Consider the following 23,952-nt stretch of genomic DNA (forward strand, 5'->3'; position numbering starts at 1 on the left):
ATGTTAGCATGCTAACATTTGCTTCCTGGCATTTAATGCAAGTAAAGCTGAGGCTGCTGGGAATTTTGGGACATTTTGCAGGTATTTGGTTTTTAACTAGGAAATGGTAGGTAGTAGGCCTAACCCTAGATTTGTAAAACCCTCACAAGAATTGTTCAGTGTTTCTGATTATGTAGGCTTCTACAGAGTGACATAATCCCTGTTGTCCAAGAAGAAGCTCAAGATGAATGGGTTAAAACGCACGTTATTTTAACCCTAACAAGCTCTTTTGTAAACTTCACTAAGTATTTGATCCTTAACTGTGAAACTGTCACATGACTTGTTTAGGTTAAGATAAAGATCATGGTTTGGGCTAAATGTCAATGTTGTCTTTTGGTTTAATGTAGGGCACTAACAGTGATATCCACATGTGTGAGAGATCTGGGGTTATCGTCCACACATGGTCGTGAAAAACCACATTATTGACAGAAAGTACGTTTTCACCTGATGCTAGCATGGCTAATACATCACTTAATGCAGCATTACCTTTACACCTTCTGCAGTGTTGGTTGCTTTGCTCTCAAACAAACAGCGGAGACCAAAGTTAGTTCTTGACCTCGGAAACAGCTGCTCACGCGGTTTTTAGTAGCTGTCTTGGAGCTACTTTTTCCCAGCTTTCATGTTCATTAAGAATTTTCTGTCTTCTTGACAATTTAAAATTGAAATGTGCCGAATTCAGGGGCTGCATCCTTTTGAAGGACGTATTTTTAGGCCAGTTGTGTCCCAGAAATGTGCCAAAGGCTCCCCATTTTGAAGGCTCCTTCAGATGCAGCCAGGTGCAATGTATTCTGAGATTCATTGCGCGTCACTCCAAACAAGGTGGCAGACACTTAAGCGGCCGAGGTATACACTTTTTAATGTCAAAGCTTTTGGTTTCAACTCAGTCGAATAGCAATACAAACTTAAAAAAAGGGGGGCCGTGAAACTTTAAACTATCCTTTAATTAATAGGCTAAGTTATGTGATGTTAGTTATGTTAGCTAGCTAGTTAGAAAAAACAGAAAGCCCAGGCACTCAAAGGATCAAGTAGAACTGACTTTAATGTGGGTCACAATGTGAGCTTTCTGTTTTTTCTGAATTTCATTTTTTGCCGTGCACCCGAAACGATACTTTGTAACTTATTTTTGGAGTTGTGCGCGCTGCCACTGCTGTATCCATAGCTAGCTAGTTAGTCAGCTAGCTACCTGTTGCTAAAGCAGTGGCATTTGGTGACACAAGGGTAAGGGCGGGAACTGGCAGTCAGGCAAACAGGAAATCCTCAGTAGACCAGACTGTCTCATATCAGCCTTAGTGGTCAACTCTTGCTACAAATCTCGACTCATCCTACGCAGCACGCGTCCTTCGAAGGATGCAGCCTAAATTGAGACACAGCTGAAGAAGCCTGTGCTATATGACCAAAAGTTACCCACTCTACCCACAGGTCAGTTTTGTGGCCCTGACCTTTGACCTGTCAAAAGGAGGGCAAGGTAAAAGAGAAAAAAGCAAAGTATCACAACAGTGTGCCATATATAATCTATATAGTGTACTTTTATTAGAGAAATAATGATATAAAATAGATAATAACAGCACATAACAGAAGTCCATGCATACTCGGTTTCATCCTGTGGAAAACGTGCGGAGGAGAAACATCCCTCACAACATTTTTTCGGCTCTCTTGAAATCTTTTTTTGTACAAGCTAGAACAAAAAAGACAAACACATTTCTCAGTAGATGTTTAGAGAATAAATGAGTTAAAAGATTCAGTGTCTTGATCAGTGGCTCAACAAACACTCACAGTGTCAATCTGCCACTGAACACATCATGCTTTAATTGCATTGTTCTTTGCATTGTAATAATAAACACAGCATATCTTTGTTTGGAGGTAAAGATGCAAATGATCTTAAAAATATTATATTTACAGCCAGCTGTTATTGTGCACTATATAAGCTTTACATTGAACTTCCTGCTCACTCAGATCGCCCTTCATCCCTTTATGTAAGAATTAAAAGAATAGTTTCATGGCTGTAAACGTATAAATATGACACAAAGAAGCCACACTGGCTTCAATTTATTCTGTAGGTTTAATTTCTGATTAACAAAAACCTGCTCTGGTTTAATGTATAGATATTTTAAATTACTATAAATGGGTACCTGGTCTGTTTATTTTTTAAATCCTCACTCCCATAAAAACTAAAGTATTTGATGAAGTTTATGTACAAGCCTTCATATTTATAACATCATGTATGCAGAAGTTTCTGAGAAGGATAATAGAGAAAGTCTTTTTTCTGCTGGGACAAAAATAAAACAGCTTCCAGAAAGTGCAAAAAGGGATTAACTCTGACATCACAATCACGCCCAGTCTGTTTGCTAATAATATGATGTTAGATTTTGCCTCGGCTAATGCCGGTGCACATCCAAAGAAATAAACATAAACATCCCGAACACAGACAAATGTAACAGGATGTTATTTCATATTTCTGCGGATCCGTTTCTGCCCCTCATGTTCTTCATTTACAGCATTTTCTCTTCTCGACGTGCAGGACTCTGTTGCAGCGGGGGCATGTATGGTACACATCCTTGAACCTTTTCATGAAGAAAGGAATCAGGCAGCAGCACAGGACTAACCTACAACACACAAACACAAAGAGTAAGTATCATGTAGCAATGTGTAAACAGATCCTAAATGTGTGGTATCATGCCTCTCTGAGCGACCTTTAAAGTCGAGCTGAAACGGCATTTCGAGAGTATCTAGCTTCCGTATCGTGACGTATTTCCGAGTGAAACAGGACGTGCAGGCGGGACATATCATTAGAGGGATTTGATTTGATCGTTGAGAAGTGGGCGTAGACAGACGTTCTCCACAGCGCAGTAGCTAGCTAACTGACCGAGCGTTCTTGGTGCTCTGCGGCTAAATGTTGCAGATTGATTGGTTGAAATTGTTTGGTGCTAACTTACGTAAGCACGCATGAAATTTAATGTTACCGGAAGAAAAAATGATCGGAGTTTGATATAAGAATACGAAGAAATTGATTTTCTGTATTTTTTTGGGCCTATATTGTCAAATAGATGCACAATATTACCGGAGATGTGATCTAAAAGGATTAAAATGACATTTTTCTTTTCACCTCGACTTTAATAGTAGAATGTAAGGCCGTGTCTACAATTACACGGGTATTATTGAGTTTTTGCCTCCTTTGTTTTCCAAAAAAATCCCGTCCACACAAACACGGTTATAAAAAATCCACGTCCAAACAAAAACACAAAAACACAACAGAAACGCTGTCATGAGAATGCCACACCAACAGGTGGCGATATCACCAGGTGCTGCAAAGAAGAAGATGAGTCGTGGCCAGTCAGAAGTCTGAAATAATCTATCCCGACGCCTTTGTACATATATGTGTAAACATGTAAAAAGTCCTGTTAAGCATCACTGTTTTTGTCATGTCCGTCTTTTTTGCAAGGAATGTCACCTCATTTGTGACGCGCCACCATGGAGATAACATGGAGCGCACAGCCTGACGCCACGAGCCAAAAACGCTGTTTACCCCGTCTACGCGTCTCCGTGGAAACAGAGTTTTTAAAAGTCTTCACCCCGGTCAGAGTTTTACAACAGATCAGTTTTCAGTGACCTAAAACAGCTTTTGTGTGTGGACGAAAGCCCAAAACGCAGAGAAAAAGCTCTGCTTTGAAAAATACCCGTGTACGTGTGGACATGGCCTCCGAGTCAAATGACAACTGCCCTGAACAACACACTCACCCGCAGCAGATGAAGAGTAAGCACATCAGCCAGGCGTATGTCCCAGCTTTGTAGGTGACGTTGGTCATGACCTGCTGCTGGCAGGAGGTGCAGGTCGTCATCCCTGGAGAATCCCCCAGCGCCGAGTCGTAGCTCACAAACCTCCTTTTGCCATCCCCTGATTCTAGACCTGAACCAAGGTTGCCTCCTCCGCTGGTGTACACTGAGGGAGGAAGAAAGAGGGAAGGAATCATTAAAGAGATGTTCAAAGAATTGTTAGTTCATGTGTTACCAGCAAGTGTAACATCAGGTTTGCGTCTACCTTGGTTTGCGTTAGAAGCAGCAGCGGTGTCTTCGGCGTGAGTGAAGGGGGAGTGGACATGGTAAACCTGCACTCCAGACCCGTCGCCCTGACCTCCCACTGGACAGAAAAAGGAACAAAACAAAGAAAGGACAAAAAAAACAAGATGGAGTCGGTGAGCCAGTCACACAACAATGATGATGCGAGTGGGCGTGATGTGTGTGGGTTTACCTGGGAGGATGTAGGGAGGGGGGTTAGTTTTTCCATCTGCACTCATTGTGCTACAAAGAGAGACAGAAAAGGATGTTACAAAGGGTTTCTCTCTTTATCAGCAGTAGAGAAACAATACACTAAAACCTTACAGTTTCCCATTCCCTCTCCTCAGATTGAAGCTTATGCAATGCCACTCCTTGCCACTAGATGGAGCCGAAGCCAGACTGATGCAGCTTAAAGAATCAGGCTCTGCTGAAAATGTGTCTCACTGGCTGATATTAAGGCCCAAAGTGATGAATCAGTTGTTGGTACAGAGTATATTTACTGCATTGTGTAGATGTTCCTTGTCAGTAGCACTGAGGGGAAACGCCCGGGCGGGACTCAGTCTAAAGTGTGATGATTGACATGTTTCAGGCGTGGTTGCTAAATGAGTCTTTGTCTGTTCACACTTGAACTCTAGCAAACCATCTGAGAGGCTGCACGGATTTATTTGGACTCATTATCGTATATGTTCATTACTTGTAAAACTAGATTTTCATGCGTCACCTTTTTCTACAACAGCATGCTGTATCAAACAAATACATGGAGTGAAACAGAGAACTGGGTTTGATTTGTAAAAATCTTAAGGGATTATTGCTGCAAGAATAATACATTGACAAAATAAACAGTTATTGATGTTATCTCTCTGTAGGCCACCACACCTTGACTTAATCGTACTTGCAAATACATTACAGACGTCTTCAACAAGCTTGTTCAACAGATATTTAAAAGTACAGATCTATCAGAGTCTGAAGTTGTTCCCTGCACACTAGCACAACACAATAATCTATATATTCTACTTTTCTACGACCGAAACTACACTGATGTTATTTCAAAATATCCATTTTGAGGAAATGAGGAACGTGAGCCGTGAAGATACGATAGATGGCCCACAAATTGCAGTCGGGGGAGGGGAGGGGATAAAAATCTTGTTTGACTGAAGGTTGATTAAGTCTATCACGACACAGTCAGTCCAGAAGATGCAGAGTAATTAGTTATTACTCTACGATGAGAAGAATCTGTGACATGGCCTCATCGGATCTTAATTAGCATTCTCATCTTGTAGGAAAAATTTGACCTACAAATAACCAACAACTGTCTAGTTATGATAATAAGTCGACTACATAGGTCTTGAAAAATAGTGCAGAACAAATTCATATGCCCATTAAAAGAGAAAACTTATTTGAATCTTATAATAATCATTTTTGTAATTAGAGCTTGAGACATTTCTAAAGTACAGTTTTTAGTTTCTGGCACTTCCTGGAGGGAAACAGTTTACTCTTAACTGACGTATTGTGCAAATTTGAGTATGTACATAAAAACGCAATGTTTATTGTCATCATGTACACTGCTCACATATTCACATATCAATAGCTTCAATTTCTGCTGACAGTTTAGTTTGTCACAACAAAACAGCTGATCTTTCGCACACTTGCTGATTTTTGCTTTTAATGACCTTTAGAAACAAAAGTCATGTGACCAGTTTCGTATGTCGATCCCATACAGGAAAAACCTGCCGAGAAGATGCACATAACGCTACCTCATCATTTTTTGTCTCCGCTTCCTCCTTGTGTGAAACTTTTTTCATATAAACAAACACTCTCAAATGACTATGCATCTCTCTTTCTCTCTCACGCTGTCACAAAAACACATACAGACATAAGTCACTTTAGGGGACCATAGATTACATGTTGGGGACCTTAGTCTACATTGGCTTGTACTCATTTTCTGGAGACTTTCCCAAACCCTTAACATAACCCCTGACCAAAACACTGCTCTGTCCTGATAGAGACATAGTTTTTGTCCCATGGTAGCAATTACTGTGCAATCATTTCTGCTACACTGTGCAATACTACAGCAAATTTTAGTTTATCTTTCGATAATTTTTGTTTATCTTTATTATGTTACTGTTATTACTGATGTTTTTAAATCTTTTTTTTGCCACCAACATTTAGTCTTTTTTATTACTTGAGTACTTTATTTCATTTGCCTGTTTTGGAAGCTGCTGTATCTTATCTTTTCTTATTGCGTGGTCTTTAATCTACAATGGGTCCCTGAATGTAAGTAAAGGCAGATCGCAGACACACACATACAGACTTAAGTCACTTTAGGGGACCATAGTTCACATGTTGGGGACCTTGGTCTACATTGAAAGAGAAATAGTTTTGTCCTAAATTTGACCTAACGTCCCAATTATGCCTTTATTTCGCAATGGGTCCCTGAATGTAGGTAAAGTCAGATCACACACTCACACACACACACACACACAAACACATACAGACTTAAGTCACTTTAGGGGACCATAGGGTATATGGGGACTTTGGTCTACATTAATAAAGACAGTTTTTATCTGAAATTAGGTCCACGGTCACAATTACACAGTCTTTAATCTACAATGGGTCCCTGAACGTAGCCTCAGATCACAGACACACACATGCAGACATAAGTGACTTTAGGGGTCCTAGGTTACATGTTAGGGACCTTGGTCTACAGTCATAAAGACATAGTTTCGGTCTGAAATTAGACCCACCGTCCGAATTATGTGGTCTTTTTTTCTGCAATGGGTCCCTGAACGTAGGCTAAGTCAGATCACACACAAACTCAGTTCCCAGATTTTCTGTTCGTTACATAAACTGAGATGTGGCAGATGTAGCAATTAACCACTTGTCATTCAAATTTGGACCCGAAGAAGATGATGGACAGCTTTGTCATTGTGTGTGTGTGTGTGTGTGTGTGTGTGTGTCTCTCTCTCTCTCTCTCTCTCTCTCTCTCTCTCTCTGTCTCACACACACACACACACACACACACACACACTCACACACACAAAGAACCTGTATACGCCCATGTGTTTGTGCAGGAATGCCACCGTGCTGCATGCTTCTCTCAGTGTCAGACTGCTTTGCACATATGAGACAATAAAACACTGACGTTATGTAAGTGAAAAGTTTCATTGAAAGTATGCTCAAAGTAAATTTCCCTGAAAAAACTGTCCAGAACATCCCATAAAAGCATGATTGTAAATATTAATGTATTTCCAAACTGTGCCTTTCCATCACTTTAACCTCCTAGAAGCATTTTATTAAAGAACTACAGTAAAGGGTAGCTGCTCTGTCTGTTGTTGTAGCAGCTGAAAAATTAAATTTTTGTTATGTTGAGTTCAAGTACGTTCAAGGAAACAGTTCGGTCTTTAAAGTTGTGAGGCCTGTTCGCCTTTCATGAATTGGAAAGTTTACTTAAGGAAAAATACCAGTTGGGGATGCACTGCAAAGTAGAGCAGTAATGGTGCGTTCAAGAACAAAAACATTATAAAAATTATAACTTCAGTTAAATAAATATGAATCATTTCTGTAAAGAAATAATGTACAATATCATTATCATTATCACCATGATAAGGCTGATGTTTCAGTCATCAGACGAGACGTAAGGCCGCTGATGGAGGCAGCGGCTGGGTGTGGCTTCCGAAACATTCGTCTGCCTCATTGCAGAAATGCTTTCAAATCGCAAAGGGAGAAAGTTAGAGGCTGCTGATCAAACAATACAGACTCTGTGAGAGAGGACTGAAGCACATGACCTCAGCTCAGACAGCGCTCCCGAAAGCAGGGAGTGAATTAAGGAAGGAAGTATTGGGTGTGACAGATCGAGAAAATCTGGCCCATGATGAGCCAGTTTTCAACTCCTCATCCATCTTAATAAATGAAGTGACACCAGCCTGTTAGACTTTTAAGTGATTACAAGGTGTCTTCATATTGTCACACCAGCTGTTAATCCACAAGGCCAATCATCGACAAACTGTCGAGTTCAGTGAAACTCGCTCTTTCTAATGCTGATTTTTTTTAAAGGTAACACCCTGAGACACATCTGAGTCATAGGTGTGGCCTCACTGTATGTGGCATCCGTGCTGGTCAAACCTGACTCTTTCTTTCTCTGTGTGAGCGAGAGGAACTCCCCATGATGCACTTTAATGATCAGCTGATGAAAGAGGGAGAAAATGACCAGATGAAGGACTTATTGCTCACTGAGTCTGACCTCTTTACTTAACCGATCTCAAATCTGCCCGACAACAACATATTAAAACTTGAAAGTAAAAAAAAAGTATGTTTTAAGTCAAAGTTTTAAGTAATTTTTCCATAACTGTTACAATTGTTTTAATTGTTTACATCAGCACAAAAAAGACATTCTTATGTCGCTGTCACTTTAAGAGGGTTTCATCAACGCCCAAACTGCAATAAACCTGTATCAAAAAAGCTAAAGAATACTATAGAAACTTACATTTCAGTAACAGCTACAGAATCACAGACAGCCATATTATAAGATCAAGTTTACAAGAGTAAAATCTAAACCTTATTAAAAGCTTCTGAGGAAATCAGCATCTACATACATACATGTATGGAGCTTAACGCCCCTACAGATCCTAGTTGAGCTGAGTGACACGTTCACATGAAATCCAGAAATACCAGCTGCATGTACCCTGCTGGGCTACACCCTTGGCCGTGCACATTATTGTTCAAAACTTCATATACCCAAACGGAAGAGGAGACAAAGTACAACAAAAGTAACAAGAAGTACTTTTTAAGTAAAGTAAAGATTACTTCCATTAATGAGATGGAGATGAGATAATCTGCTCATGACGTATATGGCACTCGTGAAAAGCATTTTTGTTCTTTTATCTCAACTTTTTAACTTTTTCTGCCTGAGGATTTAATTTATCTTAATTGATTATCAGTTGCGTTGAATAACATTAAGCATAGAACCTTTCTGAGTATGTTTTCCAGCCATTAAGCCTGTTTTTTTTACATGATATAGTTAATTTATAGTTAAATCCAAAAATTATAACCGGTAACTCCTTTGAAATCCTCAGTTTGAGAACATGCCCTCAGTTTGAGATGCAGCCCTACAAGCTCTGTACATGAATATCTTACCTTGGCCGGTCGTGCAGTCAGTATGCAGTGATGTGTGTGTAAGCTCCTGCTGATGTAGAGTCCAGATAACTGAGAGTTCCACTTGTCTCACCTGTACCTGTACAAGTTCCTCCCTGGCCCCGCCCACAGCCTGCCGTCATCGGCAAAGACATGAATACGCAGCTGGAATGAGTCACTCAGGGGGTTTGGGTGCAGCTTCAAAGCCTGTTCTGGTCTTCTTTTTTAACTGGTTCTTTGTTTCTGGGAGATTATTGAGGGAGTGTGTGTGTCTGTGTGTGTGTGTGTGTGTGTGTGTGTGTGTGTGTGTTTTTCACCATCATGTACGAATAACCAGTTTCCCAACCTGCTGCTTCGTATTCTAACGAGAGACAGTTAAATCCAACGCAGATTGGATGAGCAGAAATTTGACCAGAAAGCCAATGAGAGAGTTTGAGTGACAGAAGTTTACACACATACTTAAAAAACAAAACATATTTAAAATTCAACAAAAAATCAATGTGATTTACAAGCGAGCAAGAGCTGAAACAACAAAGCTCCCCACTGAGATACATAATGTGCAGCCAACTTGTTGGGTGAGGCATTCTGGGATACAGTACTGCCTTTAAATGATTGATTGATAGGTAGTTATATATGAATGAGCAATGACATGATCACATAATGGAACAGAAGTAAAGAGAAAATAAAATGCTATTAATGTGAACTGAATCTGAACATAACCACGCTCATCTGTATGCATGAAAATTACAGGCTAAACCATCCTGAGAGCTAACGGATGATGGTAAATGGACTGTATTTATTTAGCGCTTTTCTAGTCTTGCGACCACTCAAAGCTGCTTTTACGCTACATATCACATTCATCCATTCACACACTGACCAATCACTCAATCAATCAATCAATCAATCATTTTTATGCACAAGCCTAAATAAAAACATGTAAACAAAGAGCTCAGTAAAAACAGGAACTGAGGAAACGCTATCGTGAATTCATAATGAGCAAACACCGGAGGTATGATAAAAATGTTTAACATATGGTGAACATAAATAAGATAATAAAACATTAAAAGGTTATCCATAAAAATAAACTAGAATAAGATTATAAAACACTACAAATAAATAAATAAATAATGATTTAAGAAAATTAAAACTAGAGTGAAGTAATTAAACACTGAAATAAGAGAATAAAAACACTAAACGAATATAACTGAATCACTAAAATAGACTAAAATGCTAAATAAATAAGTGCCAATCTCCGATCAGATCTATTCATGGCTATGCCACTGGGGAGCAATTTGGGGTTCAGTGTCTTGCCGAGGACACTTCGACATGTGACTGTAGCAGTCAGGGATCGAACCACCAAGCTTGCAATTGAGAGACGACCAACTCTACCACTGAGCCACAGCTGTGGCTGGGCCCAAAGTTGGAAGTACATAGTGTATAATTTACAGCACGAGACAAATTAGAGCAAATGCATTTTTAAGTCAAATTTGTCTGCAAAGGTTTTTAACTGTTCTGCATGATTTGGTGAAGAATTATGTAACAGTCATCGCGGTATTACAATAAAAAGTGAAGCAGTATGATCAGGGATCTCCGAGCTGGAAAACGTACTTCACTTATAAGAAACAAAACTATTTAAACAATTTATTATTGAAAAAGTGCTGCATGGTGGTGCAGTGGTTAGCACCAGGAACCTAGAAGGTTCAAATCCCAGTTCAGGTGTAGGGAACTTTTCAGTGTGGAGTTTGCATGTTCTCCCTGTGCATCCTTCCGGGTATTCCAGCTTCCTCCCACAGTCCAAAGCAAACTCGTTAGGTTCATTGGTGACTCTAAACTGCCCATTGCTCCAGCCAATCCGTGACCCTGAACAGGATCAGCGGTTTAGATAATGGATGGATGGATTATTGACAAAGATTGTCTCGTTTGTGTTGAAGCTTTGGTTGGAAATTCGCTGCACTACCTGGGCAAGACCAAACAACTCAGGACCCTACAGAGAAGAATTTGGATAGGAAGAAAGAGAATAAAAACAGGCTGGGAGAGGGTGGTGTCAAATGTGAGTGCCAATGACCAGACAGGGGTTTGTTGGGTATTAATAGGAATGCGGGAAGAGGCATGGTTAAGCTGTGGTCCTGCTTCTGGAAGGACCACAACATCAACAGCATCATATATTTCTGTTGACTGTTTCAAAGTGACAAATAATACAGGAGGGTTGGCTGTAAAAGGCTTTCAGTGAGGGAGTTGTGGGAGTCAGTAATCAGGATTCACAGGTTGAACCTCAGTGCTGGATATGGTAGTAATGCTGTCATGTCGGTTTCTGCAAACCAACTCCAATTGTAGTATCCCCAAAATCTGCAGAAGGAACCAGATAAGTGTACGGATTGATTGCAAGTACAAAATGTAGCCTTGGGGAAAATGTGTAGGGCGAAGCGGAGGTTATCTAGATAGGGAGAGCAGCTGGCAGAAGGTGCGGCATGGTGCATGGAGGAAATTGAGGACTGAAAGGCTGATTCCCTTCCTCTGGATGAGAGTTGGATTCTTATGGTTTTTAGACAGGATCTGGTAGAGGGCTATTTACGGGGTGTAGAGGAATTCTAGGCGGCTTTGCCATCAAAAGTGAGCCTAGCAGTAAGTAATATGCATCTCGTCGGTGGACATCAAAATGTCAGAAGTTGAAGTCAGTGGGGAATAGGAGAGCTTTGAAATTGTTGTCTTGGCAAGTTTCATAAAGGCAATGTCAAGGTCAATTGTCAAGGTATGTCAAGGAACTTGTCAGCAGGTGTTTGGTGAATGGAAGACATGATAAGGAGAGCTAGATTTGTGCAATTTCCATTGATCTGTAGTTTGTAGAGTAGCGGAAAGTGGAGAAGGATGGAGAAAAATAGATGATCAGGAGGATGAGCTGTAGACAGGGTAAAGTTTATGGGTGAAAAACCGCAGTTTAGAATCAAGGAACTTTTTTGGGGAGAGTTGTGGAGGTAAGCTGGGCGCAGGCATCCTCGAATGTGCTTGTGAAGAAGGGGGAAGAAAGATCCTGGCAAGTGTAGAGAGGTGGTGCAGGTGCTGGAGGTCAGCGACAGAAGGTCTTGCGCCCTGGGACCGTTTACCTAAGATTGGCCGATGGCAGGCTTTTTAAAAGCATTTTAAGTGTCGCCTCACGGCTAGAAAGTTTAAAACCTGGTTTGGCCGGCGGGGGCCATTCTGTGTGGAGTTGGTATGCTCTCCCCGTCTCAGGTACTCCAGCTTCCTCGGGCAGTCCAAAGATATGCTTGTTAGGTTGATTGGTGACTCTAAAATTTTTCTGTAGGTGTGGTTGTCTGTCTGTCTATATGTGTCAGCCCTGTGATTGACTGGTGATCAGTCCAGGGTGTACCCTGCCCCTCGTCCCCAGTGACAGCTGGGATAGGCTTTGGCCCCCCACAACCCTGAACAGGATACACGGTATAGATAATGGATGGATAGTGTTTTTGAGAGTAGCTTCGGTCCACTCAGAGATTTTCATTAAGGCTTTTTGACAGGGAAGCTTGGACTTGGCATAAAGTGTAGATAAGGTGGAAACAGCTAACTCGACTCTGTCTAAAAGTGTGAAACCCTCCAACCAGCATCAGTAATGCCTACTGATTAGCATATATATTTTATGTTTGTGTTATATGTACAAAACAAGTTGGACACAACAATTCAAATTATTTCTTTGGTTCAGACCAGTCGTCAGTCAACCAGCAGAGATTCAATATTAGCCACGGTATCTCTTGGTGCTGCAAACTACATTTCCGCTCAAAAGATGACTGGGAAGTTTTGCATTTTCTGTCAGTCAGCTGGGCGCAGGCCAGTTCAACCACATTTTTGTACAGTTGGTCACTGGATCACAGAGTGCTGCTGGGGGGTTGAGTGTCTTGCCTAAGCACACCTTACAGGTTTGTTGAGGAATGCTGTAAAATAACTCACGCGTAGGGATTTGAATCACCCTTGAGTCAATTGCTGAAAGCAGATGGGATCAGCCCGACTGACATTTTTGGACATTTAATCATTACAGATTAGTGCTGCACGAGTACATTTCGAAACTGTAATTTATGAACTTTAAATATGAAAAAGATCTTTTCTAATTGTCTTTCACCCCAAAACAGCCATGCTTGAGGATCCTCAGTATCAAAGGTGTGTGCGAGAGTGTGGGGTGTTGCCTCTGTGATGTCAACTGGGTTAGGTGGAGGTGTGTGCATGTCTGTGTGTGTGTGTCGTCTGTCTGTGTGAGTGTGTGTTCTGAAGGTCCTGATTGACGACATTCCCGAGATCAGACCGATCCCTCCAGAGTTTTACATTCCTTAAAGGGCTGTGGTGTGTGCTCGGATGTTTTTGTATAAACTGGAACATTTTTATCCAGTCACAGGGCAGCGGTTCTTCCCTTATCCCTTCAGTAGCGCTGACACATTTTTAATGCAGATACTGATGTAAATGCTAAGAATTAATTTCCCATGTCCAATTATTCTGAGGCCCCATTTTCAGAGGCACGCAGCTGCTCCGGGTTCAACTTCGACCCTGGGCTCTTTGCTGCAGGGCATCCCCACTCTCTACATCCACTGTCTAATCCAATAAAGGCATAATTAGGGTTATCCATTTGAAACCACAGCTGTAGGTAAAAAGACCAACAATGAGTCTGATGGGTTATCAACACAATTCAAAATTAGTTATTGGTCTCTCTTAAAGCGCTAAAGCTAGTTGCATAGTGACTTGTTAATGTGAATGATTACAGAGGGGAGAAATTGTCTATTCTTATATCCTTTTAAATGCCAGAGAAAAACTGATTTTGGCAATATTACCCAATAGGAAAAACATTGTGCTCAAAATTGACTACTCATAAGTTATAATCTGTAAGTCATCTTGCAAAACATAGATACAGCAGGAACAATTTTCCACAAGCCATATACATAATTAATTTAAAAAAATGTTGCATGTGATTAACAGATTCATTCATTTTGGGAATGTAATATAATTAATAACGTTTGGTATGAAAGAGAGCATAAGTTATCAGAGGCACTGGGGGTTAAAATTAATTTCAATCCATCCATTTGCATTTTTCACATAACCTCCCAGGACGATGAACGGTATCCACAAAGCTGGTTTATTCTTTTCTCATCAATTATATTTAAGAAACTTATTTTAAAACACTGGAAATCTACATCTTCTCCTCTATTTAAACACTGGAGTAAAGAAATGGATTATTATCTGAACTGAGAAGAGACAATAGCCACTGAAAAGAATAACAAATTTGAAAAGGTCTGGGGAAAAATAATATATGCTCTTAGTCTACAGCAGCCTGGTTATGCTTTTTAGTTTTTTTAGGCTGGGTTATGTGTTTCCTTTCCTTTACTTCTTCTGGTTTCTAAGACGGATTGTCGTCACAAAGGGGAATTTAATAGACGATACATGAACTGGATGAATTCATTTATTTATTTATTTTTCCTTTCTTTGGATGAAAGATTTCATTTCAGTTTGGGATTTTTGGAAGGTGTACTCACAAGAGAGGAATAGTATTTGAGTTGTAAAATTGGTCATTTGTTTTTTAACCCTTCGGCTGTCATAGTTTATTTAAGTGGAACAGATGAAAACTGAGGTTGAGCTTGTGGGTGTGGAGTGTCGGGTATATGTGAATTATATTGATTTAATTTTGTTTTTTGTGTATGCGAGTGTTATTTGGGTTTTGTTTTGTAACATTTGTGTGTGGAGTTTTGTTTTCCAGTCTTGTCTTAGCATAGGGACGGTGTGTGTTTTTGTTTTTGTCATTGATAATATGAAAAATAAAAATAAAATATTATTTAAAAAATAAATAAATAAATGAATAAAAATGTTGCATGTCAAACGCCGCACAAAACAACTTGAGTTATTTGTCATGAAGTCATAGGAAGTATTTAAAACACTTATAAACAAATGATTATTAATGACTACACTGTTAGGTAAAGGGAGACAATATATTTAAGTCCCATACAGTTAACCGGCCATAACTCTATGTGAAGTTTCACCTTGTGTCATAGTACATTATGATGATTTATTACATCCAAGACAGCAAAAAATAAAAAGTCAACCACTAAAGGCAGTATAGACAGGTAGTGAGGAAGTAATGTAGAAAGGGAGGTGAAGGAAGGTAGGTGGGAGGTACAATCAGAAACATAAAAATAGCCTCTGACTCAGCAGGTATATAAATACTGAGCAACTGCAACTTTCAGTGTTTCGATCCACCTGATGTCTTTGCCTCTGGATGTATCTCTGAACCTTTACTATCAGTTTGTCTTACCAGCTTTTATCTTTCTTCTTTAAACACATTTTGCACTATGAGGACTGTATTTCATTGTTAAATAGTTGGTGTTTAACAAGACATTTATGATACTAACACATTCAATCTTACAAATTATGATCTTCCAGTGACTGTTTGTCCTGATGTTGCTGGAACCATCTTTTCATTTTTATTGTTAAATAAATAAATCAACAATCATTTTTAGTTTTAGTTTTAGTTTTACTTGTGCTTTAAATATGTGTGTTTTACTGTACATGCACACATACAGGTGCAGTCACCTTGAGAGACGCTTATCTGCCACACCAACCTTATCTTGTGTGTGTGTTAATGAGTAATCACCTTTAGCTATTACTGCAATGATTCGAGGTATGTGTCCTGTCTAACGAGCTGATTAAAAGTTTCCTGATGTTAAGGACAAGTTCAACAACGCACAGAAGTTATTGAGTCAATTTTATAAATGTGTTCTTTTATTGGTCTCGGTCTAATCTTATAAACATACACATAGGTAAATTTTTCATCCATATTAAGTACCAGTTGAAAAAATAATAAAGCATTACAACATTGGTGAAGAAGAGGGCACAAAGAAATAGTTGACTGACTTTTTTAAAGAGAGGCAAATAATCAAAACGTCATAAACATGATAATATCATTTATGTTTGTTTTATGTTTTAATTTAAACAGTCTCCTCATTGGGGCTTCAGACCACTCAATGCGGGAGAGAAGTTAACTAGGCTAATGTTACTCGATTTAGGGTTGAAGATTGTGTTTATGGTCATTGAGATGTCGCTGTTATGTTTGGTTAGCATAGGCATTAGCAAGGTGACACGGCAAATAAATTAAGCATAACAGAAACAGTTAGATAAATTAAACCACCCTGTTAAAGTGCAATGTCAAAATGTTACAGCTGAAAATGACAACAGAATGAAACAAATTTGTCTATTTACAAAACCAGTTATTTACCCAGAAGTGACTAGCTTGAAGTTGTTAGCATGTTGGTAGCTCCAGACAGCTAATGTTGTGAATAGCTTGGTTAGCAGCAAACTTCTGTAAGAAAACCGAATTCTATGAAACGATAAATCAATACTTACAAAAAAATGATAAGTAATGATTACCTAAAGATAATATGAAGGGTAGATTTCCTTAAACATTTGTCTGGGCACAAACTAACGAAGAGGCAGATCAACACTGTCCCTTGAACAGCTATAGAGGCTACTAGCAACACGGCCAAACTCAAACCATGCTAATGGCAAGTCATTAGTGCGACTAATCATTTGACTGTTTTACACAGGCTTTACTAGCTTACTAGCCCTGCGCTAATGTTGTATTGAAGCTTTATTTCCTCTTGTCTGTTACCAATAAAATCACCGCTTTAGTAAGGTGTGGCTAACGAGGAAACACACACACACACACACACACACACACAGGCACCTACATATCGAAACCGGAGTTGTGCCATCCCTTCTTTGCTAAACTTGGCATGTTAATTGAGCATGGTACAGACAACACAGATTTGCATACCAGTGTAAGCTTATAATTATCTCTGTACTATTGGGTCAATCCCCTCTCTGAACAGCAGCACCTGATGTTATCACAAAAGGCCGTGTCAGAGAGGTGTACACATTTTGAAGGTGGATACTTATATCAATCACCAGTATTTGTACCTATCTATCTAGCATTACCTACTTTCATTCGCTACTAGAAAATAAAGCTTATTAGTTGTTTATATAGATTTTGGTTTGTTAGATCTGTTATCACTTTTATATAAAAATTAACACATTTTTTAATGAGGAAAGCATCTATAACTTTAGAATTAAACTGGGAGGATGGGGCAGCAGTGCCTCACTGGCTGTGAGTCAGACTCAAACCTATGACACTGTGTGCTCTCTGCGGCATGCGACCTGGCCTGCTGAGCAGCATCACTTCCTGTCCTGTTTTCTAGACCGAGACGAGGCGGTCAGTCAGTTATCTTCACAAAGAGCGGCTTATCTTTTGTTCAAAACACTTTTAATATTATTTATTTTCCTCATATATTTCAAGTACATTTAGATTTTTTTAGCTGATGTTTTGTTGTCAAATTTTTCATGTCAAATTATTTATTAAATACAGTAAGACTAAAAGAAATTAGGATTATGTTCATTCCTTTATTTATAGTTATAATGTTTTCCAGCTTGCATAACAAATTATGTAACAAAATAGTAACCCAACTTTCTTTAAATATAACTCAGCCGCACTTCCTAAAACTCAAACTTGCACCCATTAGATATCACCAGCCAGTCAGACAGAGTCATGCAGGGGAAACTCTTGTTGCTAATAAACTAATTCCTTGTTTTTACTTCTGCACAGAACAAATGAATCATTCTCATTCTGAATCATTTTCAGTTCAAATTAAGCCCCTTAAACATAAATAAACAGCTTGATAAAAGCATTGAATGCAGTGTTTAGTGCATGACACAATCAAACCCCTTTACTAATAATCTCTGAGTCTTGTCAGTTTTTTAAATTTTAAACTCTCTAAACTGTTTGACAGACAACCATGAACTTTAGTGACTTATGTAATGATAAAATGTTACATATAGATGTAGATACATAGATGTATATACTTAGATGTGTAACTGTCTGTAGTTAACGCTGCACAACATGCACCTTAAACCGTTAGACCCTTTAATTGATATCTGATTAAAAAATCACCCTGTTTTAGATCTACATTGTGGGAGGAGCTGCTTTTTTCAGCTTGTCCGTGTAGCGGATCGACTCCTGCTGATGGTGAACGTACGGCCCGTCCTGAAATAGTTCTCAATTTCCTCCAGCGATCGGCCGCGAGTCTCTGGTATGCACACGGCGTTGAACAGCAGACACAGCACACACACCACCGTGAAACACAGGTAGGGCACGTACAGGCCGTACTTGTCCACCAGGTGTGTGAATACGTGGGTGAGCATGAAGGCCGTCAACCAGCTGACAGCCACACACAGACCTGAGGCCACGCCCCGGGCAACCAGCGGCAACACCTCTGACATCAGCAACCATGTGATCGGGCCCCATCCCAAGGCGTATCCTAGGAGACAACCAACAATGTGATGACTAAGAAGATGATGTCACAGCACAATAAAGGACACAAAAGTCATGGATGTCGCTTCGTTAGGGCATGGTCACACTGTCCTGTGATGTGGGAGGTTTCTTATTTAGCAAGGCGTGAGACAGTGGTTGAAACAATTTACAACAACAGCCCTGAACACATTGTTTATGAGTGTGTGATTGTGAGAAGAATGACAAGTAACTGACAGTTAATAACGCTTTGAGAGTTCAGTTTAACACAATGACCCGAAGGCATAACAGGTCCTAACTTGTTGGGAACAAACAAAAGATAATTGACAGCAAACAGCAAATGTTCGTTAAATATAAAAACACAGGCCTGACTGGTTCAAATCGTCACACAACAACTGAGTCAAAGGTTCACAATGTGTTTGAAAGTGATTGTTTCTTTGTACCTGGACAGTGTGAACGGCAATCAACCAAAATCAAGACTCTATCGCCGCACTAGCAGAGCTATACTATGAGCTAAAAGTGTTAGCAATGCTAACAATGACACAGCTGCTTGTTTTCAGCAGGTATATTTACTATGGGGGTGGCACGGTGGTGCACTGTCGGGGGCCTTACTGTGTGGAGTGTGTATGTTCTCCCTGCGCTTTAACGGGTTCCCTCCAGGTACTCCAGCTTCCTCCCACGGTCCAAAGACATGCTCGTAGCTACTAGCTAGGACGTAGCATACGGGAAATATTTCTAATCTGCGGCACAGCTCATGGAGCGCTTCTACTCAGCTAAGAGCCAGAAAGCTAATGGTATGCTTGCAAGATTTAAAGGGAATTTCTTTAGCTACAGTTAACATAAAGTGAATGTAATCTGATAGTATATATAACAACAAGGCTAGCTAGCTAACCAGCCATGCCATTGTCCCCAAATCCCCAGCAAAGGTTAATTGGTGACTCTAATTGCCTGTAGATGTGATTGTGAGTTTCTATGTGTCAGCCCTGTGATTGGCTGGCCATCAGTCACCCCCCACCTCGCCCTATGCCAGCTGGGATCGCTCCTAGCGATAGAGCCTCGCTGCTACCGTGAGCAAAAAAAAAAAGGTGCAATTAGTTTAGGCAGAATGAGTGACTCACCGAATATGAACACCATGGTGCTGATGAGAGGCAGGAGGCCTGCTGCAGTGTTTCCAACAGCATTATGGGAGATGTAGTCAGCACTAAGAGTGCCGTTAGGAGGGGCGGGGCCTGGAGGGCAAGCTGTGGTGTGAGAGATCATGGTCAGAGTCAGGGTGGACAGGAACATCAGCATGCTGGACGTGTACAGCAGGGCTTTACGGCCCGCCTTGTCCATCAAACTGGCTGCCACAGCAACAGAGAAGAGACGGACTGCACCCACGAGGGCAGCATCGTACCTGACAGACACAAAACAGGGGCCGGTTTGTGATCAAGATTTGTCATCAAATATTTCTCATTGAAATCATTAACTCATGATAATTGATGATTAGCAGCTCGACAGGTGGACAAAACATACTTCTTTAAACAGCAAAATCTACAAGAGACCAAAATCAAGAGGCAAAAAGAGGAATACATATCTGAATACATGATAATAAATACAGATATGAAGAACAGATGTCCTACTTGGGCTCCAGGGACACGGCGCTTTTGGCAAAGATGGACTCCAGGTAGACCAAGATGGGTGTGATGCCCGTCATCTGCTGCAGGAAACGCATCACCACTGAGATCAAGATCGGTTTGTAGTAGACAGGTTTGGCCAGATCAGCCAATGTGACTCTGCCCTGTGTGTTGATGCTGCGCTGCATGGGGAGACACACAAACACACGTGTTATCCTCTGTATCTATCTTTTTCTAATATAGATATGTAAATCAATCAATTGTGCCCTCTTTAACTTCTTATTGGAAACACTTGTACACTTATATACGTCCATTAAATCCTTTTATTGTAGCTGTTCCCTTTTACCTGTTTGGCACTGAGCTGGAAGTGTGTGTTGTTTTACCTTTATGTCACTGAGCTCGATGTGTGTGTCGTAGTGTTTCCCCCTCAGCCAGCGGAGGGCCTTCTCAGCCTGCTGCTCTCTGCCCAGAGAGAGGAGCCTCCTGGGGGAGCGGGGCATGAACACCAGCAGCACAACCATCAACAAAGCCGGCAGTTCCCCTGCTACTGCCAGCCACCGCCACGGTACCACCAGACCTGCGCATCACATGTTAAAGATATAAGGAGGTAGTAAGGTCAGGGAAAAAGTGAGACTTGCGCTTTTCACTTTTCTTTTAGCTTATTGCATTCTGGTATATTAAGGCTTTTATCGATTTTTGCATGTTTTCAGGGATCTGTTAGTATAAGTATGTCCCTACTCAGAGCGTAGAGCGCCAGGGCCCCAAACACAGCTGTTATCTGAGGGCAGGAGCCCAGAGCTCCTCTCACTGCTTTGTGGGAGATCTCTGAGATGTAAACCTGCATAAAAGACACAAACACATGATTATCACATCACACTCTTTTATGGAAAATGGCTAATTTGGACTAAACAACTTGCTTAAATAGGTTAATGAAAGTATTTGTAACCATGGTAACTTACAGGAATGGATGCTGCGGTCATCCCTCCAGCAACGCCCGTGAGGAAACGGCCCACTTGGAGCATCCACACGTTCACGGCCCCTCCCATCAGCATGTATCTAAACACACAGACACACAGGTACTTTCAGACTCATTCACAGTTTTCTTACCAGCAAATATCCTGTTTATTTTTTTTTATATTAAAGGGATAGTTCAGGTTTTTGAAGTGGGGAAGTGGGGTTGTATGAGATACTACACACTGTAGAGAAGCCAGCTGTAGTTCCTACACGGAAGCTAAGCTTAGCACCGCTGCAGACGGGGTCATGAGTACCACGCCTTTTAAAAAGTCCTACATATAAAGAAATATTTCAGTTTAAGTTTACGCTGTATTTTATTTATTTGTCATTGCTTTACCTTGGCGTCAGACAGCCTTTTCCCTCAGCACTTTTTTTAAGGGCTTGTGTCCACTATCAGTGTTTTTTTGAGCTCGTAGCGCCTATTTTCTATGCAAAACCAATACAGTTCAGCTTATTCAGTGCTCAGCGTCCTCACTTTTTTCATCAGTCACTTCTCCCTCACTAACCAGTCAAAATCAAGAAGTGGCGGGACTTCAGATATCAACTTTGTCAACAACAATGGCGGAGGAGAAGTAATTGTTTGGTTTTTTTGAGGGTTCCAGGTGTAGAGCTGCTGCTAACGCCAGCATACGATTCCTTTCCATTGTTTTTACAGTTCCTTGAATAAAAGCAAATAGTAAGCAAACAAAGCAATTTAAGCGGGAAGCGGAAGTGCCGCCAGACAACTTTCGTAACCTAGCAACAGTAAGCGCCGGTGAAAAGCGGTCTGAAATTGAGTGTGTAGTTGCATAAAACGCCGTAAGTGGACACAGGCCCTTACTCCGCACAACAGCCCTGTATATCTACGCATGCAGCACACAGGGGAAAACTCTTTGAGTAATATCCAAACAATTTAAGTATCAAAAGTGAAAGTATTATGCAGAGAGAATGCTGTCAGTCTTGATTTGTGAATACAGATGCCTTAAAGTATAAGCATGCTGTTGAAGCTGGTTCCAAATTCTAACGTTGGGCGAGGTATCCCACCTATCCTGCTACCATTGTTGTTACAACATAGAATTTAATGACAAAAAGAGCTCATTAACGAGATGTCTGATTGATTTAAATTGGTTTGAGAGCCTTAAATGAGTCATGTAAATGGAGTAGAAGTATTAACGGCACGACAAAGAAATACTTGAGTAAGTTTTAAAGTAAAATGTTGACCCACCCGATAGTCGACGGCACAGCTGACACCATGATGCTCAGCTTCCGTCCAATCATGTCGTTGAGCAGCATGGCTCCCAGCCCCCCGGCGGCTGCGCCCAGCGTGAAGATTGAACCGAACCAGGCGGCCTGCTCAGTGTCCATCCTGAGCCGAGGGTCCGCATCGGGGCTCTGGAGCTTCGGCAGGACCGGGGACGAGTAGACCAGGGAGTAACCGAAGTTGAAGTTTCCCAAGACGGCGGCAAACACGGCGAGGAACAGTTTGGAGTTACTGATCTGTGGTGGATGGATGTGGACAAGATAAAACTCAGAGGTCAGCTACACGGATACTGAAAAGGGGGAAAAAAACATCCATCTATATATCTATCTGTACCGCTTACTATGTTCAGCGGTTGTGCGGGGGCTGGAGCTTATCCCAGCTGTCATTGGTACACCCTGGACATGTCACCAGTCAATCAAAGTGCTGACACATAGACATGCAACCTTTCACACTCACTTTCACATCTGCAAGCCAGGGTATCTGGAGGAAACCCACACAGAGAGGAACCCTACGATCTTCAATCTTGACATACAGTCTGCTGTGATGTTAATTAACAGTATTCAGAACCCCTGGCTGTGGCAGAGTGATACACAGAGTGAAAAGTCCCAGTGATGTTGTTCTCTATATCTGCACTCAAGGAATGCCTCTTATCTAATCAGATAGCTTTCCCACTTCCCAAGCGCCTCTGCTATTCTCCACCTCTCCACCCTCAGACCTTCCCTCCTTTTTCCATCCACACACCTGAACGCTGTTCTAATCTAATAAGCCAGTCAGAGTCCTGACCACCCCGACCCCTGCACACCTGTTTCCAATTCACTAATCAGTCTCACTCCATATATACCTCACTCTTTCCTTAATTGTTTAGTTGCCAGTTTGTGCTCATCGCACTGCCTGATAGTCTGCCTCTTATCTCCTTCCTTAGATCTCGTGTGCTGGTTTAACTAACAAAAACTTTCTTAATTCATTGCAATGAATTCAAACATTAAAAAACATGGCTGAGCAAGCTGCTGCGTCAAGTGCACAGAAAAAAAATGCTTTCCTTGTGGAAAAAATTCATCAGCTACATAAACTTTCCCTGGGGCGATTCAGCAGAGAGTTTTAGGACACAAAAACAGCTACATTTTTTTGTATTAAACTGATCTCAAATCAAAATAAAACTAAAGATGAGTCAGAAGCATCATTGTGAAACCAAGTGAAAGAGTTTCCTACCCTGGATTCAGGTGGGCTTGGGTTCAGCAGTGGGGTTTCTTCATCCATGTCTGCAGCAGACAGCTCTCTGAATCAAAATATTTGTTCTCCTCACAAAGACGAGTGAAGTCAAAAAATGCCGCCTTCAAAGTCCATCCTGTTCCATACGACTTCTGACAATTGTTCTTTACAAACCGGGAGGACAAGTGCAAACACGCCGGTTCAAGATAAAAATGATTCAGCTTGCCTGAGAGATAATCCTGACCTTAGTGCCTACATGTCAAGTAGTCAGAACGAAACTGAAACCAAAAACCTTTGATGATATTTATGCATGTGGAGTCACAGAC

At 40.8% G+C, this 23,952-nt stretch overlaps 2 protein-coding genes across 2 annotated transcripts; both read right to left on the reverse strand.

The window, feature by feature from the left end:
• Nucleotides 1-1,545: 1,545 nt before the first annotated feature.
• Nucleotides 1,546-9,291, reverse strand: litafd (LITAF domain containing). Its single transcript, XM_069676087.1, has 5 exons — nucleotides 9,226-9,291; nucleotides 4,286-4,335; nucleotides 4,076-4,174; nucleotides 3,775-3,976; nucleotides 1,546-2,642 (listed from the first exon to the last, which is right to left on the reverse strand). Exons 2-5 carry the CDS (start codon nucleotides 4,329-4,331, stop codon nucleotides 2,525-2,527), a joined length of 465 nt encoding a protein of 154 aa, XP_069532188.1. The 5' UTR covers nucleotides 4,332-4,335; nucleotides 9,226-9,291; the 3' UTR covers nucleotides 1,546-2,524.
• Nucleotides 9,292-15,972: 6,681 nt separating this feature from the next.
• slc2a6 (solute carrier family 2 member 6) lies at nucleotides 15,973-23,841 on the reverse strand. The gene is made up of 8 exons (XM_069676048.1): nucleotides 23,627-23,841; nucleotides 22,382-22,653; nucleotides 21,123-21,219; nucleotides 20,902-21,001; nucleotides 20,547-20,740; nucleotides 20,170-20,345; nucleotides 19,666-19,943; nucleotides 15,973-18,557 (listed from the first exon to the last, which is right to left on the reverse strand). Exons 1-8 carry the CDS (start codon nucleotides 23,672-23,674, stop codon nucleotides 18,229-18,231), a joined length of 1,494 nt encoding a protein of 497 aa, XP_069532149.1. The 5' UTR covers nucleotides 23,675-23,841; the 3' UTR covers nucleotides 15,973-18,228.
• Nucleotides 23,842-23,952: the final 111 nt, after the last annotated feature.

This window comes from Semicossyphus pulcher, unplaced genomic scaffold (genome assembly GCF_022749685.1).
Source record: "Semicossyphus pulcher isolate SPU_LCO1_2020_fin unplaced genomic scaffold, fSemPul1.0.p SCAF_25, whole genome shotgun sequence".
Taxonomy (NCBI): Eukaryota; Metazoa; Chordata; class Actinopteri; order Labriformes; family Labridae; genus Semicossyphus; species Semicossyphus pulcher.

Excerpts from the sequence above, each read along its gene's own strand:
- litafd (XM_069676087.1), bottom strand. The coding sequence starts at position 4,331 with ATGAGTGCAGATGGAAAAACTAACCCCCCTCCCTACATCCTCCCAG. Across the intron at positions 4,175-4,285 it reads CCCTCCCTACATCCTCCCAG|TGGGAGGTCAGGGCGACGGG; the intron begins GTAAACCCACAC and ends TTTTCTGTCCAG. Across the intron at positions 3,977-4,075 it reads TGCTTCTAACGCAAACCAAG|TGTACACCAGCGGAGGAGGC; the intron begins GTAGACGCAAAC and ends TTCCTCCCTCAG.
- slc2a6 (XM_069676048.1), bottom strand. The coding sequence starts at position 23,674 with ATGGATGAAGAAACCCCACTGCTGAACCCAAGCCCACCTGAATCCAGG. Across the intron at positions 20,346-20,546 it reads TCGAGCTCAGTGACATAAAG|CGCAGCATCAACACACAGGG; the intron begins GTAAAACAACAC and ends CTCCCCATGCAG. Across the intron at positions 19,944-20,169 it reads GCCGTGTCCCTGGAGCCCAA|GTACGATGCTGCCCTCGTGG; the intron begins GTAGGACATCTG and ends TGTGTCTGTCAG.